The sequence below is a fragment of the Sylvia atricapilla genome, chromosome 4 (genome assembly GCF_009819655.1).
Source record: "Sylvia atricapilla isolate bSylAtr1 chromosome 4, bSylAtr1.pri, whole genome shotgun sequence".
Classification (NCBI taxonomy): domain Eukaryota; kingdom Metazoa; phylum Chordata; class Aves; order Passeriformes; family Sylviidae; genus Sylvia; species Sylvia atricapilla.
In genome coordinates, this window is record NC_089143.1 from 16,243,733 (window position 1) to 16,259,600 (window position 15,868).

Genomic DNA, 15,868 nt, shown 5'->3' on the forward strand with positions numbered 1-15,868 from the left:
ACAATAACAAGACTGAACTTGAGCAGGCTGAAAAATGTCATGTGACAATTTTACTGAAGGAATTGGTTCTGCACAGTAGAATACAATAAAGCTGATTCTGCCAGGCCCAATTCAATGCTGTAATGTGCCCTCAAGGCACCATTTATACTCCAATAAAGGGAATTTTCGCGTTGAAAACTGTTCTGTCCTTAAATCACAAAAATTCCCTGCATTTTGTACTTGCAAAACTACAAAATGACTAATTCAAGACTCCTCCACAGAAAGTTTAGCAGTTAGTATTTTTCCCTCTCATCCCAAAGATGTGTTGCTGGGTTGGGATTCAGTTTTTTTAAGGATCTTTGTGAAAGAAAAGGCTTTGAGGTAATGAAAGATCTTTTATCAAAACAAAAGAGGAGTCTTTAATGAGTTACTTTTTAACTCTATTGTAAATGTAGTGGCCCATTCCAGATCAGTCAACTTCTTCATCAGCTTAAAAAGAAATTTCAAATAGGGCAAATCTCCGATTCTGCCAAAACTCCATTTGTTTGTTTATTTTTTCTTATTTTGACTTGCCAAGGGTTTGTGTTTGACTTGTTCCCATGAATATAACTATTCCTCTTTCAACAATGCGCTCTCTGGGAATGGTGTGGGAAAGCTAATCCCATTACACAGCTCCGAAATTCCCACTCAGTGGTGACCCAGGACAGGCAGCTTATCAGGCACTCAGCAGAGCTGTCAGCTGGTCAGCTCAAACGGGATATTCTTCTTTGTGAAGTGAAGCAGGCCAGCAGGAGCAGTAGTAGGGGTTTGTTTGTTTGTTTTAAGTAAATAGAACAACAGGGAACTTCTACATCCTTGACCTGAAAGTCACGTTCTCTAAATAGAAGACATTAGTGGTAGAGCATAGAACAGTGTCATTAGCACACTGGTCAGATGTGTTAATTAATTTATAATCCACAGATGAGAGGAGTCTCACAAAGATGCTGTCTCGTGACATTTCCTGTGATCCTCTCTCTTTCCAATAGTTCAGACTATCAAAGACCTTTCCTAGGTGCCTCTTTACAGGAAAGTTTTTCTTCAAGGGAGGTTGTTTTCAGATTCAATGATGCCTTCATAATTTTGCTCCGAGTAGTGGGCATCTTGTGATACCTCCAACCACACAGTCAAGGTCTCCTGATGATATTGAAGGAAAGATAAATACCTGGAGAACAAGTTCTCTTTTTTTGCTATGGTGGAAATGGTAGTGCTGCCTGAGGACGGAGCCTTGGTTCACAGTAATGAGGTGAGAATTTGCTGGGGAGGGACAAGATAATCCATAGAAACATTAGAAAATGCATAGCAAACCATTTAAAAGTATCTTGATTTTGGAGAGAGCAAGATTATAACAGAGGAGAAAAATGTGATTTATTTTTAGTGTAACTGTGCCTTTGACTTATGAAGCCATCTCTGCATGAAGGGGAGGCTGCATCTGGTTTGCAAGCACTACAATACTGTTTTCCAGAAGCTCAAGCACTGCAGACTGAAATAGAATAGAGTGCTAGATTGAGCCTAACTCCAGTCTTATTAGTGTTGGTGTCTTAACTGATTGTCCTAATTATTTGATTAAAGCAAAATATAATCTGGTTGTGGCTAGAAAATACTATACTGCATCAAAACTCAGAAAAATTTGGATTCTGGTTATGGCACAGTTTGTGGAAAAGTTTTCTGTGCAGTTCTTGCCATTATTTCCCCGAAATTTTTAGTATTTGTCTTTTACCTCAATGTAAGTATAGTGCTTACATTCAGGAGACAGAAAGCAAACTGTTCTCACAGAAGTTTTGAATGGCTTAGTGATGGCAGCCTAACCAGAAAGTATAGAGGTTTAAACTGTCATTTAGAGAATGGCCCTCTTAAATTCGTCTTTAAAGAGTCAATGCATTTTTTTAAAAATCTCCTTTCTTTTTAAGCAGTTATATTACTTCAGAGCTGCTTCCATTCCCTAATGTACTTCTCAAGATGAGCCAGTCTTATAAGCTATGAGGTGTCATCAGTGAAGACACTGAGGGAGCTCAGTGATTCCACAAAGGACTCTACAAGGAATTGCCCTTCAGCTATAGTTTGACTTTTGTTTGTTTTCATAGATTTTTTAATCAACGGCATGGCATTCCATGAATCTGACTTTTCGAAGGTTTTTTTCTGAATTTTGTTTGTGTGTTTAATTTTGTGGGGTTTTGGGTGGGGTTTTTTGTTTGTTTTTTGTTGTTGTTTACTCAATATTTAGACCACATAGCATAAAAGGCTAACAAAATGAAGCTGTCTTAAGAGCATTGGGGTGTGCCACCTAATACTTGCTAACAGAAATAAGGATGCTGAGCTAGAAAAATATGATCTGTGTTTCAGTTTTGCAATTTTTTTTTAATTGCCTGTTACTTTATTGCCCAAGGTCAGCCTTGTCAGACAAGTGGACCAATAGTTCTCTAGAGTAACATAAAACCATTAAGTTGCTCTTTGATCTTGCACCTTCTTTAGAACCTTTTAATCAATTAACCATGAAGCTACTCAGCTTGTCTTATTTCCTGCACATAAAACTACTCTGGTCTAGCTGACACATTACTACATTATAGATCAAAGATTAAAGGAAATTTCACATCCAACCAGGATAATTATGTGGAATTTTTCTGAATCTATTATATATACATTTTTGTGCCTCAAATGGATGAAAAATAGCATTTTGATCTAGAATGAATTAAAGGATTCATGTGTATTTTAAAGATTGGTTAAATGGGTTTGTGCATGATTGACCTTACACGAGGTGTGGATAGATTTCATGGCAACGTTGCTGAGCCTAAATTGTCCATCTGTCCTTTGAAAGTGACCACTACTGATAATAGGAAACATGATCTGTTGTAACATAATCACGGATCTCTTGCTTAGGATACCTTTAAATAAAAAAGATATTTTAAATGTTGACTGTATTGTAATGTGATAGAGACTGAAATACTCTTAGCTCAGGAGTAAAATTTTGATAACAGAAGGAATTGTGGGTTTAGACCTGCACAGGGCCACATTTCTGTGATCTTATTTGTATTCATAAAATGCTTTTTTAATTAAGAATCCGAAATACCTTCAGTGTTATGTTTTTAAAGATTTTCGACTGTTAATGCTTTTATTTTCTAGTCTTATGAGAATGTAAAAAAAAATGTATTCCATTCCTTCTGGCCAAATACTGGAATACACAAACAACTTCAATCAGCTCTTCATTTGAGCTTCTCCCTTAAGTGGGACAGAGTGATACCCACACCAGTCCACAGGAGCAAAGCATCTGCTCATTCAGATTTTGCTTAAGGCATATTTTGCACAGCTGTTTCTTGTGGGACTGGTTTGTTCCCCTTCTGCCTGCTGATGCTGCAAGCAAAGATGGCCCGGCCCAGATAAGTGTCACCTGGTGCAGGTGCAGTGGTAACAGGTAGAAATACCAAGAGCCAGCACAATTTCTGAACAAAAATACCACTCAGTAAAGAAGCAGTTTTGAAAGAATCCATGTTGTGAAATAAAGGTGTAGGATACTCTTCACAGGTATCACTTTATTCCCTGAAGACGTATCTTGAATTGGACTCACTTGACATGGAAGCAGATAGGAAATAGGAACCCATTAGAGCTTCCGTAACTCACATTCTTTTCACTGCTAAGTTTAAGCCACACTCTCTTTGCAAATCCCTATTGATTTTCTCTGAATGTCACACTTCCTTTAGCTAAACAGATCCCTGCTGGTATTTGTCTTCTTCCTCTTAAGGGGAATCAAAAGTGAATGAACAAGTTTGTGGATAGCATGGATGAAGTGCTCTTTGATAGATGTACTTCTTGTCTTCTGAACAAAGATGAGTAGATTCAGCTCTTGGTACTAAGGAGGAAATATTTTCCTCAATCTCCTTCTGTATAAATACCTCATTTAAGTCTAAATGGAAATCTACCAGAAAAAGGAAGGATATTTGTGAAGTTTACTTTTACATTTACCATTGCAGTATCTTTTTCGTGATGGATGCAGGATACAGTGGGTTCTTTCCTTCTGGAATTCGAAAAGACATAAAAATGCAAAAGGAGTCAGTAGAAGGTTACACTTAACTTCGAGTGTAAAGCAGGCCAAACTTTAGATTCTTTATTTGTTTTGTTTCTAGCTCCAGCTATAAATCATCCCAGATTCATCAAACTGTTTGCAAAGCTAATCCAAGCTGGACCAAGTTACAGACTGGACCAAGATGTAGGTTTATAGTAATGCCTGAAAACAGGAAAGACTTTACATTAGAAAGGAAAAACTATCTGGTTTCATTACATGTGGTTTCAAGTTACATTACAAAAGGTTTTACATGGCTTTGATCCTCTAATTTGGCTAAAACCTTGGAAAAAAAAAAAGTGATCTCCATGTGCACACAGCTATTTCAGTGCATGCATATGACTAAATTAGATATGCTGTACCCCAGTGAACTACAGTGTTTTCCACACAGACATGCTGCATTTAAATGCATAGAGTGCAAAGTCAAGAGAGATTAGGTCAGACCTCCTTGCTGCCAGCCACCTTGAATTCTTAATTATACCTGCTGCTCTTCAGAGCTGCTCAGGGGAACCAAAAAACCTGAATAAGTTCCTACCCTGAAAAACAAAAAAAAGTATGCACTTTCTACCCTTATATATCCATGTATGTACATACACACACACTAAAGATTTTACAAGAAGAATCTGTTTTCCATAATGTTTTCTTATGGAGCCACAATTAAGTGAGACTTTAAGAGAGAATATTAAAGAAATGGCTTCGAGAAATTCACTAGAAGCAGTTTTACTACAATAGTACTCACTTAATTTTATTTTTTTTGGTTACAGACCTTCTGTCTTTCATTTTTTTTTTTTTGTATGCTGTCGCTGAAGAGGAACTGCCAATTCTCTTTTCTCTTCAGTGCTATGCTCCAAGCTCCAGGGGAACAATCTCCTTTCCCACAGACCCTCAGCATCAGTTAAATGGGGCAGCAGGGCAGAGCTGAGCAAGAGGAGCATGAAGTTTTCCCAAAGTATCACAAGTGATTGCTCCTTTAGCCAGTAGGCTGCAGGACACAGCACAGTTCTGTACCCAGGTTTGGCGCACTGAAAACTCCTTCTGTTTTATCAGATTAGAGCTCCAGTGGCTCCAGGCCAGCTAAGTTGGGTTTACAGCTGCTTTGCATCACTGCAGCAGCATGAAGCTGCTTAAGTCTACAGTGAATCTGGCCCTAGATGTCTTAAATCTTTAATATTTTCTGACTCATCTAATATGGTTGTTTTCCTGCATTTTACAAGACTGTTAATTACCATGTGAAATTCAAATGAACTGTGATCACTTCTGCTAAAAGAACTCATACTCAAACAGTCCTTTCATGTGTGCATGAAGTAGGATGACTTGTGTAGCTGGTCACTATTTTCTGGGCTGTAAGTGTCCTTTCTACAAAATTTGAAAATATATGTTCGTATTTGTCATCAACAAACAATTGCAGCAGTTAATTTCCTTGTGAATTTACTGCCTAAAATTCGATATAGCCAAAGATGCTTCTTTTTAGCATCATTTCCCAAACATGAATACCTTACCTATTTGAAAGCTTATTCTTTGTTCTCGTGGTAAAAAACCCAAACAGAACAGACAAACTGGGGCATATTTTCTGTTTGCAGTGTTTATATGCGATTGCTGAGCTGATTTTCAGCGAGTTCTAGGTCTCTTTGCCCTTCCTTTCAATTAACCTGGTTACCATTGCTTTTTGGAATGAAAACAAAGAGGCATCATTCTCCATGTCACACACAGACTGGGATTTTATTACTTGAAAGTTTTGACAGCCACAGTTCCAGTGACTGGTACTAGCACTTTGCCATAACAGTTTAATAAATAATACCTGATTTTGAAATGCTCAAATGTTAATTAGTTGGAGAGTGTCATTTCCATCATGAGCATGGTGTTTTACCCTGACTAGATGCCTCAAGTTATCTTAGGGAAGGCACATGCAGAAAGGTGATTGCTGGGATTTTCTGCAAATGGGAAGGAAGAAGTGTCATCTGGGAAGGCTGTGGGAATGGCAGGCACAGGCAGACCTGGAGTCAGGTGGGTGGGAAAGGGGAAGCAAGTAGTGTCTGGAGTGCCTGGAGCAGGAGAGAAAGCGTGAATGCCAATGTCTGTGGTTTGTGATAATGAATGATGAGCACAGTTTTGATCACTTGGGACTTTTGCTTCTCACATTTAAGCTCCTTTTCAAAGTTATGCTTTGCTTTTTCTCATTATGTTTTTTTGTTTGCCCTTTTTTTTTTTTTTTTTTTTTTTTTTTTTTTTTTTTTTTTTAATTTAGAGCAGCAATGAATCTTTTTATGTAGGGCAGTATGTGCTGTGCCACATGATCTTGCTGTGGATATCCTGTGCAGATCTATGTGTCTTCTGTGGTCAATTTTATTTACTGTCGACATTGTCTCATGTTCTCACCTTCTGTCTACAAAATAAGCATAAAACTACACAAAAATGAGTGAACTGTGAGGGAAGGAGATCCAGTGAAAAACAAAACAAAACAAAACAAAACTTAAACAACAACAACAAAGGAACGAGAGAACAGACAAACCTCAGACTCATTAAAATTGCTGTTTCAAAATAGCAAGTAACTTCTAAAGCACAGGTCAGAAGGTACTCCTCTTATTGCTGTTACCATAGCAGAAACACATAAATGTGATTAAATAAATAAAGCTAATCAGAATCAAAAGAAAAAAAAATGCAGTAAAACCAGCTCAAGTTAACGGAGTCTCAGAGGACTTTGAAAGAAAACATACTTCTAAAGATGTTCTGTGAGAGATTTTAGGCACAGCTGCAGGAAAAAGGAGGTATCCTTTTCCTCTCTCTGGAAGCATTAAATCTGTTCTGGAAAGCAAACAAAGTTCACAAAGTTTCATAGAAACAACAGATTGAAGCCTAGAATGTTAAGAACTATGAGAAAGAAGAAAAATGTCCTGAAGAAAGGCTACTGGATAATTTTAAGGAACTTCAATGTCAGAATAAGCAACCCAGGCATATTAATCCTATCTTTACTCTTCTTGTGATACAGAAAGTATCCTAAAATGAATTTTAAAAAAAGTAAAAGTAGTAGCAGACAAAACCAGATAACAATTCCTCTGGTGTAAGTCTACAAATTTATAAAATAAGTAAAATATTTTTGGCTGTCAGACTTTTTCAGAGATGCTAGTTTAACATTTTCTAAATCATAAAGGCCATTAAAATGTTTTATGTCTGTATCTGGATGTATAACTTTCTTCTTTAAGGCAGGTCTTCTGATCCCTCTACAAATGTTAATGAATACCTAAAACAGGAACAAAAAAAACCAAGTCTCAATTTCCTGTATGTAAGTATAGAGCAGTGATTGAGAGTACTGAAGCTGGATGTGTAGAACTAGAGGAGTTTAACTGGAATGAAATAAAAAGATGGAGTTGTAAAGACCAGAAAACACTACTAAGATCAGCACTCTGAAATAAAGTTGTGAATCTGGGAGGCAGTTTTGAAGCCTGTTCCCATGGCTGAGCAAAATTCCTGCAGCATGCTGTAGAGCTGGAGCCTATTTGCTGGGACTGTGGATAGCCAGAAGTCTTGCTGTTCAGTGAGATGACTGTTTTTACTCAGCTTGACAAATGACATGCAGCTCTGACAGAGTGCTTCTTCTTTGCTGGCCATCACCCCTACGGACACTGGCCAGAACAGCAGCAGCAGGAACATACCCTCCAACTCTTGATTTAATCACATGGAGCCCAGGAGACTAGTGAATAGAGCTGTTAACTCTCTGTTTAGTTTGCTTTTCCCATCTGTGTTTTATTAAACTGAGAGCAAGATTTATTCACTTTTTTTAACATCATGATCTGTTGGTATCCAAGATGATGGTTGATGTTAAGGTATACATACACAGTTTGACCTGGCTGAGGGCCAAAGAGGCCTATGATTTCCAGCCTAGACAATTTATTTACAGAAGGACACTAAATCCCTCTACTCTAAAACATTTTAAAAAGGATGAGCATGACTTCCTCCTCTCCCAGGAACACAATACATGTAGAACACAGTGAAAGAGCAGGCTCTCCGGGCATGCAGGCAAGCACTTCAGTTTGACTGCACTCCTAACAGCCCCTACATAATCACAGCTACCAATGATTTTCTGATTTCTATTCCAGGAATTTTAAATAGATTGGAAATATCAGCTCTGTCTATAGATACTTCTAAAACCCAAGAATCCTGAATGGCTCAGCTGGTGAACTGCACTTCATGGGAACTGAAATTATGTGCCAGGCTCCCACTGTAAGGTGGGATAGCTGAAGCACAGACACTTGCATGCCTAATGAGGAATAACACTTGCTTCGTAAGGAGAAGAAAGGAACCAAAAGATGGGATTTTGAATTGCTCTGAAAGGATACACTTTTCCTCAAATAATAGAGTTAACTCAAGACAGAAATATCAAGTGTGCATTTGTAAGAATTGTAAAGGGGTTTAAAACATGTGCATTTCAAGCAGCAACAGATAAAGCTCCCAAAATAGAGCTTCAATACAAACAGCCCTCGAGACTTGACATTTTTCCAAAACTTCTGGGCATTTTCTTCTTAACAGCGAGCTCCCTTCCATAACATACCACTCTCATCTTAGTCATCACCTTAGTCACCACATCTTAGTCATCCTCTCATCAAAACTAACATGGTGACAATCCACTTACTCTTGTGCCTTGCTCCCATCCCTGCAAGTACACTGTGGATTATCAGGTCTGCCAGACTTCTTGTCATTTCCAAAACCTCTGCATGCTCCTCTTTCCAAGCAAATGCCTTCATAACATCATATGAGTGTTATATTGCGGCACCTACACAGAACATCCTCATATTACAATGATTCTTGTAATACTAAAGCTCATGGTGTCTCCCTATGGCAATAAAAAGTATCCTGAAGACAAAATTGTTATTACAACAGATCTTATAAAATGAACTGTATGTCTCAAAGCTCATTCGCAGCCTGCCATTGGTTTGCTTAGAATAGTGTTTTATCCCTCAAATATCCATTTGCCCTAGAAAAGTTAACACAGACTGCAGAATCTGGTTCCATGTGTGGTAGCTGCTGTTCTGAATTGACTTTCAGTGTTAACAAAAGAGCAATGTCTTTTGGCAGCTTTATTTGAGAATGGTCTTTTTTCTTGCTCTTTCACAATTTTGTCCTCTGTGAGATGACAGTATGAGCTGTGCACGAACCAGTACAAATTAATCAGTATTCATGTGTTTCCTCTTTTTTACAGCTTTTAAGAACACTGGCAGAAAATGATGGAATCTCCAAGTTTTATTTTTCTTAGTTTCTAATGAAAGAAGAATTCTAATTGTATGCAGTGCAAAACTGAAGCAAAAACTTGGCCACTATACTGAGCTGTATTCTTCAGCTCCAATGCATTTTATGGATTTTATTCAATACATTAAAAGCAGACTGTATGAGAGTGATTCCTACAGGAAGCAGTAGACACAAGGAGAAAAACCTAATCCCTAAGCTCTGTGTTAAGAGCTGTGTGACTTATGTTTTTAAATGAAAACCTGTGTCAGGAGTGTTCTGCAGTGAACAAAATTCTCCATTATGGTAGTGATACCTGAAGTGACAGTTCTCTCAGTTCCCCATTTCCCTTTTGGGGAATACAGGTACAAGGCAGCTATTTTAGCACTATTACAAGAAACTTGGTCTAGGTATTAGAAAGGTGTTAGGGTGACCCATCCCTTTGAGGGAGTTATCTCTGGTCTTGCAGTGGCACTTTGTGATGTTTGAGGACACTTGAGGTGACATCAGTAGCATCATTGAATCCCCACTTGATGTAGATGCCTTGTCTTTCTTCAGAGGGGCAGGTGACAAAACTGGTTCAGTTTTGGGGTGTTGCATTTCTTTCTTCTCTTTCTTTTTCTTTCTTTCTTTCTTGCTTGCTTGCTTGCTTGCTTTCTATTCTAATGGGCTTTTTTTGGTTGTGCTTGGAGACCACAAAAGGTTCCTCCCTTGATGACCTCAAGATCACCAGCAGCTACCAGTATTGCTTGAATACCATTGCAAATTTCATTTTTCTCTGTCAATATGAGTACAGAAAGCGATCCGGCTCCAGATACAGGGACTTTGAGCTCCAAGAGATCTTTCCATATCCAAGAATACTGTTTAAGGCTGTTAGGCAAAAATGGCTTCCTCCTCCTTAAAGCTACACCTATTTACAGCAGATTTTTTAGCAGTCCCAGAAATTGCAAAGAAGTTTCCTCATACCAAAGCCTGTTTCATCGGATGTTTAGACAAATTCTAAAGCAGACCAAGTAAAATAAACACAGAATTATTTGTAAAAATTATATTAGAGAAGATAAACCTGATTAAGTATCATCTCATCCAATTGCTTAAATTGAAAATACTTAGTCAAAAATTTAATGAAAATGAATCTCTCTAAAGAATCAAATGATTTGCTAGAAGAACTGTCAAACTGCCATTTTATATAACCACTAAAGTACTAGGATTGACTTAATTTGCCTTTTCCTGCAGTGTACTTTATTTATAAGTCTTTTTCTTAGTTTTAGTGTAAGTTCATCTGAGTTCACAATGCACATTTTCAGATGACATTGCCTCTAGGTATAATAATCCCAAGTCAATTCCTTCTTCCAATTTTCAGCAAGGAATACACTAGATTTAGGGTTGGATTTTATTCTGGTTTTTTTGCAAATATTCTTTGCAACAGATGTTTAATTAAAAGCTGCTAGACAATTTAAACTTCTCAGAAGAATACAAATAAAAGCTGTTAATGAAGTAAATATCTGTTTAATTTACAAACATCAGTAGCATTACTGATATCAGTCCAAATATGACAAAGCACACTGCATTACACATGTACATCTAACTTTTTTGTAAAAAAAATAATAAAATAAAATTGAAAAAACATCTGCATTTTTACAGGGTACCCTGGGTTTTACTGAAAGGAGAACACAACCCACTATTGATTACCAGTTCTACATTATAATTTAGCAGCAACATGTTAACATGGGGAACATTAGGGCAGTAAAGTAGTTTTATTATTTGGGGAAAATCACAGTTTTTGATAGCACAGCCTTTTTTTCTTTTTTATAAAAAAGGTAAAGAGCTCCATGGGAATATTAATTTATAAAGATCTATCTTCTAACGTCATTTTCTACACGCCATCTTATTTTCTTTAAGTACTGTATATAGGGAAAATTAACTTCTCTACAATTGCCATCTAGTGTAAAGACATTTTCTGTAATATATTACACGTTCTTGGAAGGTGTCCTGAATATCTGCAATATGTGAAACCACAAATTGTCACCGCTTTCTATTCAGTGACACCAAGTGGTCAGATTCTAAGGAAAAGTAAAAGGGAATGGAAAGGAAAAAACAGACTGAAAACTTTTACCCCAAGACGACATGCTACGTTAGTTCTATTGCAAAAAAATCCTGATTTTTAAGTCCTTTAAAAAAAATTACAAAAATACTGGGACAAATATAAATTAATATATATTAAAGCATTGAAAAACAGTAAAAGGGATGGCCTAAAAGGGTTAAGTACAATGTACTTTGATACAATAAATATTTCTCAATGAAACCCAATACTGTATAGAGTTGTTTAGAACTCATAGAAACAGAAATCCATATTATTACTAATTTACCCATCAATAATCTATTTTATCATCCCCAGAACATTTATATTACAAAAAATTAATACTGTAAAAGGGAAGATAAACACTTTTTAATGCTTCTTTTGCTAACATGCTGACATAAAAGTACACATCATCAGGAGATTTCAGGATTATAGTATATTCTTGTATCTCCCTTTCCCATTCATTAAATGAGACCCCATCTTCTTAAGATGCTTAATAATTCCAAAAGACAAAATGTGTCTCAAACAATTGCTATTTCTGTATAATCTCATTCTTTTTGCTCATAAAGCTTCCTCATCCATAGGTAAATGATTGGTATGGTCTGTCAAAACAATAAAATAGATTGATACGAAAGTGAAAAAAAGAAGCCTCCTGGTCTGGTCAGTATTTCATCTCTGAGCTGTTAAGTTGAAAGTCACCTGTGTATAGTGTCAGTGTATCTTCAGCATGTTACAAAGAAGAATCCATGTTAAAAGCAGTTAAAGTTTCCCATCTCTGCTGCAATGTTATCAGGTCATTTTTTTTTATTTTTTTTTTCTTCAAAGCTCCTCTTGGGTATGAGAAGTCTCAGTTCAAGCACTTGAATCTTTTTTTTTTTTTCAGTGAAGAAAAAGTCTTTATTCTCATAATAAAAATAAGTCTGTTCTGTATTTTACAATATATTTCAAATATTTCCACTATGAAGCATTAATTAGTCCGACACGGTCAATAAGTATACAACATTTTCAAAAGACAAGTGTGACGGGGACACTTAGGAGGGACAATTTGTACAGCCACACTTCACCACTTTTTCAACCTCGTCCACAAACGACGAGCCGTCCGTGCACTCGAAGGAGTATTTCCGCCTCTTGCTCCGTAGTGGCCCACAGCACTGCCCGGCTGAGCACCCGCCCTTACACTCTAGTCTCGATACCTTCTTGGTCGTCTGGCACGCAGCATACCCTTGCTGCTTTTGGTAGTAATCTCGGACTCGTTCCCCTCGACAAGAGATTTCTGTAGGAAACAACGTTTAAAATAAGAGACGTGATTTTGAGACGTGTGTAGCACAGGAAGATGCTGTGTTACTATTTGCAGTTGGGATTGATATTTTAAAGTTCGACTGAGATTGTATATTGGAAACTAGTGGTTCTACCAAACAGAATTTGATTAATACTGGGTTTCATTCCCTATACCTCCTATTTTCAGTAAAGCTTACACTATGTATATGTAAACCATAAATACGAAGCTATTACAATGACAAGAAAATTGGAAGCTTAAATCTTTTTCTCTTTTATAAAAATACACATCCTCTTTTGCTACATTGGTTGCAGCTGGTTCTGTTTACCATAGGGAAATGTTTCAGAGAGCATGCAATTTAATTTATTAGACCTGGAGTTCAATATTATTCAAACTCTTATTTAATATAAGTTACATTCTGCTAACTTCATAAATTACTGAGGTATAAAGGCAGCTAAAAATGAGACATCTGTTAAAAGTTCTACAACAGTATTCTCCTATTCACATCTATGTACAATACAAAATAAATGCCATCTGGGGTAAGGGAAAAGGAGGGAGAGGGAGAGTTTTGATAGACAAAGGAAAAATAAAAAGGTAGGGGGAAAAGTCATCCTGTTTTCATCCATCTCACCTGCATAATTCGCTGTGATAAATCAGTTGAAGCTGAGAGGTCAAAAGTAGAGTTTGTGATAAAACTAGGAGCAGAATCATTGGATTTGGCTTCTCAGTTGCAGAAGGTAGAGAAACAATAAATACAGAAAGATACAGCAGGTAAAAGGTAGTAGTTAAATATAGTAAAAATGTGTTTCTGAATAAAGGCAAAAAAAAAAAAGAAATGTTTTCACAGCAAAACATTTGATGAAAAAATCCTCAAAATGCAATCAAATTCATGGGAAAGGCTTGGTTTTTCTCTCATCAAGATAAATTCATATGGTAGAAAAAAAAGCAACAAATGTGAGTGTAGTGGAAAAAAAAAATTGGTCATGTTTTTGGCTGTTCATGTGCTTGGCTGTTCATGTTTTACTAAAAAGGCCTATTTTCTAAGACCACAACAATATTAATGATTTTTTTTACCTTTATCACAACTGTCCCCCGTGTATCCGCTGCCGCATTCGCAATATGGTTTCCCAAGTCCTGAAAGCCTGCATTTGCCATGTTTACACCTGATGGATTGGCAGGGGTTAAACAGCTTTTCCTCTTCATCACAGAGGACTCCCCCATGTCCCTGCAGGCATTTACAACTGTATGAAAATGCATTGATCGGCAAGCAGGTACCATGCACACATCTACAGGGGAAACAAGCCCAAGAGAATAAAAATGAATTATTCATCAAAGTTCAGGCTAAGCAACATTAACTACAAATACTTTGGACTGTACTCAGAAGAAATTGCTTTTGTTTCTAATGGACTTTTTCAGTGAGATGCAGTGAAGTGGTTTATAATTGGTATGCAGGTTTACACAAAACAAGCTGCAGTACAGAACTCCCTCTCACCAGAAAATAGCCACTGTAGATGTGTTATGGAAAAATTTTACAGGCCACAGTTACAAAAAAACCCCAAACATTTCCTGTCTACCTAAATTTTAAGCATGCTTTTGAGAAGAACACAGAAAAAAAAAATCAAGAAAAAAATAAAAAAATCAAAGAAAAAAGAAACTCACCTGAAATTCTGGTGCGTGTATCATTTAAAAGAAACTCCACTTATGAAATATGGCGTTCCCAGCACAAAGACAGGTCAGGCACTTCCCTAAGAGAAGCTATTCTGACTCAAGAAATAGTAGTTTCAAGCTGAACATGTGCTTTCCCTTCAAATACATTAGTCTGTATTGCCAACTGCAAATAGCAGGGTCTTGTAACTTCTGAGGCAGGTTTGTGCTTCACTGCAAGGCAACAGCACTCACCCAGAATTCATATCAAACCTCACACTAGAGGAGGCTGTGCATTATCAAGTCTCACCAAATGTGATTAAAGCAGCTAATTTCCCAGTTGAGCTTTGATAAACACTTGTGGCAGGCACAAATCTTGTTGTTAAGACAAAAAAGACTGTGAGTTAATCTTCACCTGCTAAGTTTTGACGTACATTAGTATGGGAACACACAGCTGGTCTTACTTCTCTTAGAGAGAGGTGATGTTTCCCAAAAGTAAGATGCTTAATTACCTGTTTCTAGCTGTCAGCTGAAAGTTAGGGGATTTTATCTTCTGAAAACATCACCAATGACTTGAAATTACTTCCCTTTCCTCATTTAGCAGCACAGGATCAATACCTTCCTTCCAAAAAGAACGTTATTCTCTTTAACTGTTGCTTCCATAGAAAATTTTTCTGTCTACATAGCATAGATCTTCCTAGGGAGATCACAGTGAAAATTCCTCTATGGGGAGGAATGCAATCCTGACATTAAAATCAACCTTCTTGATGTTTCTGCTCTCAAATATTTTTCCTCTCTATAATGTACAACTCTAGAACTCACAACCTCCTTAATATATTACGACAGCCACCTAAATGAATGAAAAAAATTGAAATAAAAAATAGAAAAATCCCATTTGATCTAAAACAAAAATCATTTGTTTCAATTTGAAGATAGCAAAAATTCATCTAAAATTGAATGTTGTCTTAAAAGAAGTCTATTAAGAGCAACATCTCATTTTGAAATTTTTATGATAACATAACCTGTTTGGGATTAAAACCTGAAAATATAAAAACTAATTGGTTAAGCACCTCTAACAGCTCTAGTAGTCTGTATTTTGAAGCAACCACATTGTCTTCATTGTCAAGAACTGTTCCTGTGGTTGAAGTCTGATATTCCAAGACTGTTATTAAGCAATTCAAAACGGAAGGCTTAGACAGTATCACAGGGTAGATAGCTTTTGTTTAGTTTTCATTATGTTCAGCATTTGATCTTTTCACCATTTATAAAACATCCACTTTTAGGACATCTGATCTACAAAGTTACTCAGGTGGTACTGACATCCTGTCATACTCTATATAGGCTTTAGATATCAAAGCAATCTGTGTCAAGATCTTTGGTAAAGTTTTCCTTTGACTTAGAAGATGATTAAATTTTAGCTAATGCCAACTCTCATACTTTTGTTTCCACCTGCTCTTTGAAGCTCTAAATTTCATCTTCAGATTGTACTGAAAGGAACATCAAGCTAAGTGCAAACTCTTGGGCACAGTTTCATCTCATCTAATTTTAGATACCTGTGTCAGGCATTCAAGTGGGATGTATAATT

General features: G+C 36.8%; 1 protein-coding gene across 1 annotated transcript in view; it reads right to left on the minus strand.

The window, feature by feature from the left end:
* Positions 1–10,547: 10,547 nt before the first annotated feature.
* SLIT2 (slit guidance ligand 2) overlaps positions 10,548–15,868 on the minus strand; it is a 113,532-nt gene continuing 108,211 nt past the window's right edge. Inside the window, exons 33-34 of the mRNA XM_066317677.1 lie at positions 13,714–13,925; positions 10,548–12,636 (exon numbers count right to left, since the gene is read on the minus strand). Coding sequence (XP_066173774.1) covers positions 12,395–12,636; positions 13,714–13,925 — 454 coding nt within the window. The 3' untranslated portion in view covers positions 10,548–12,394. The remainder of the gene's footprint in view (positions 12,637–13,713; positions 13,926–15,868) is intronic.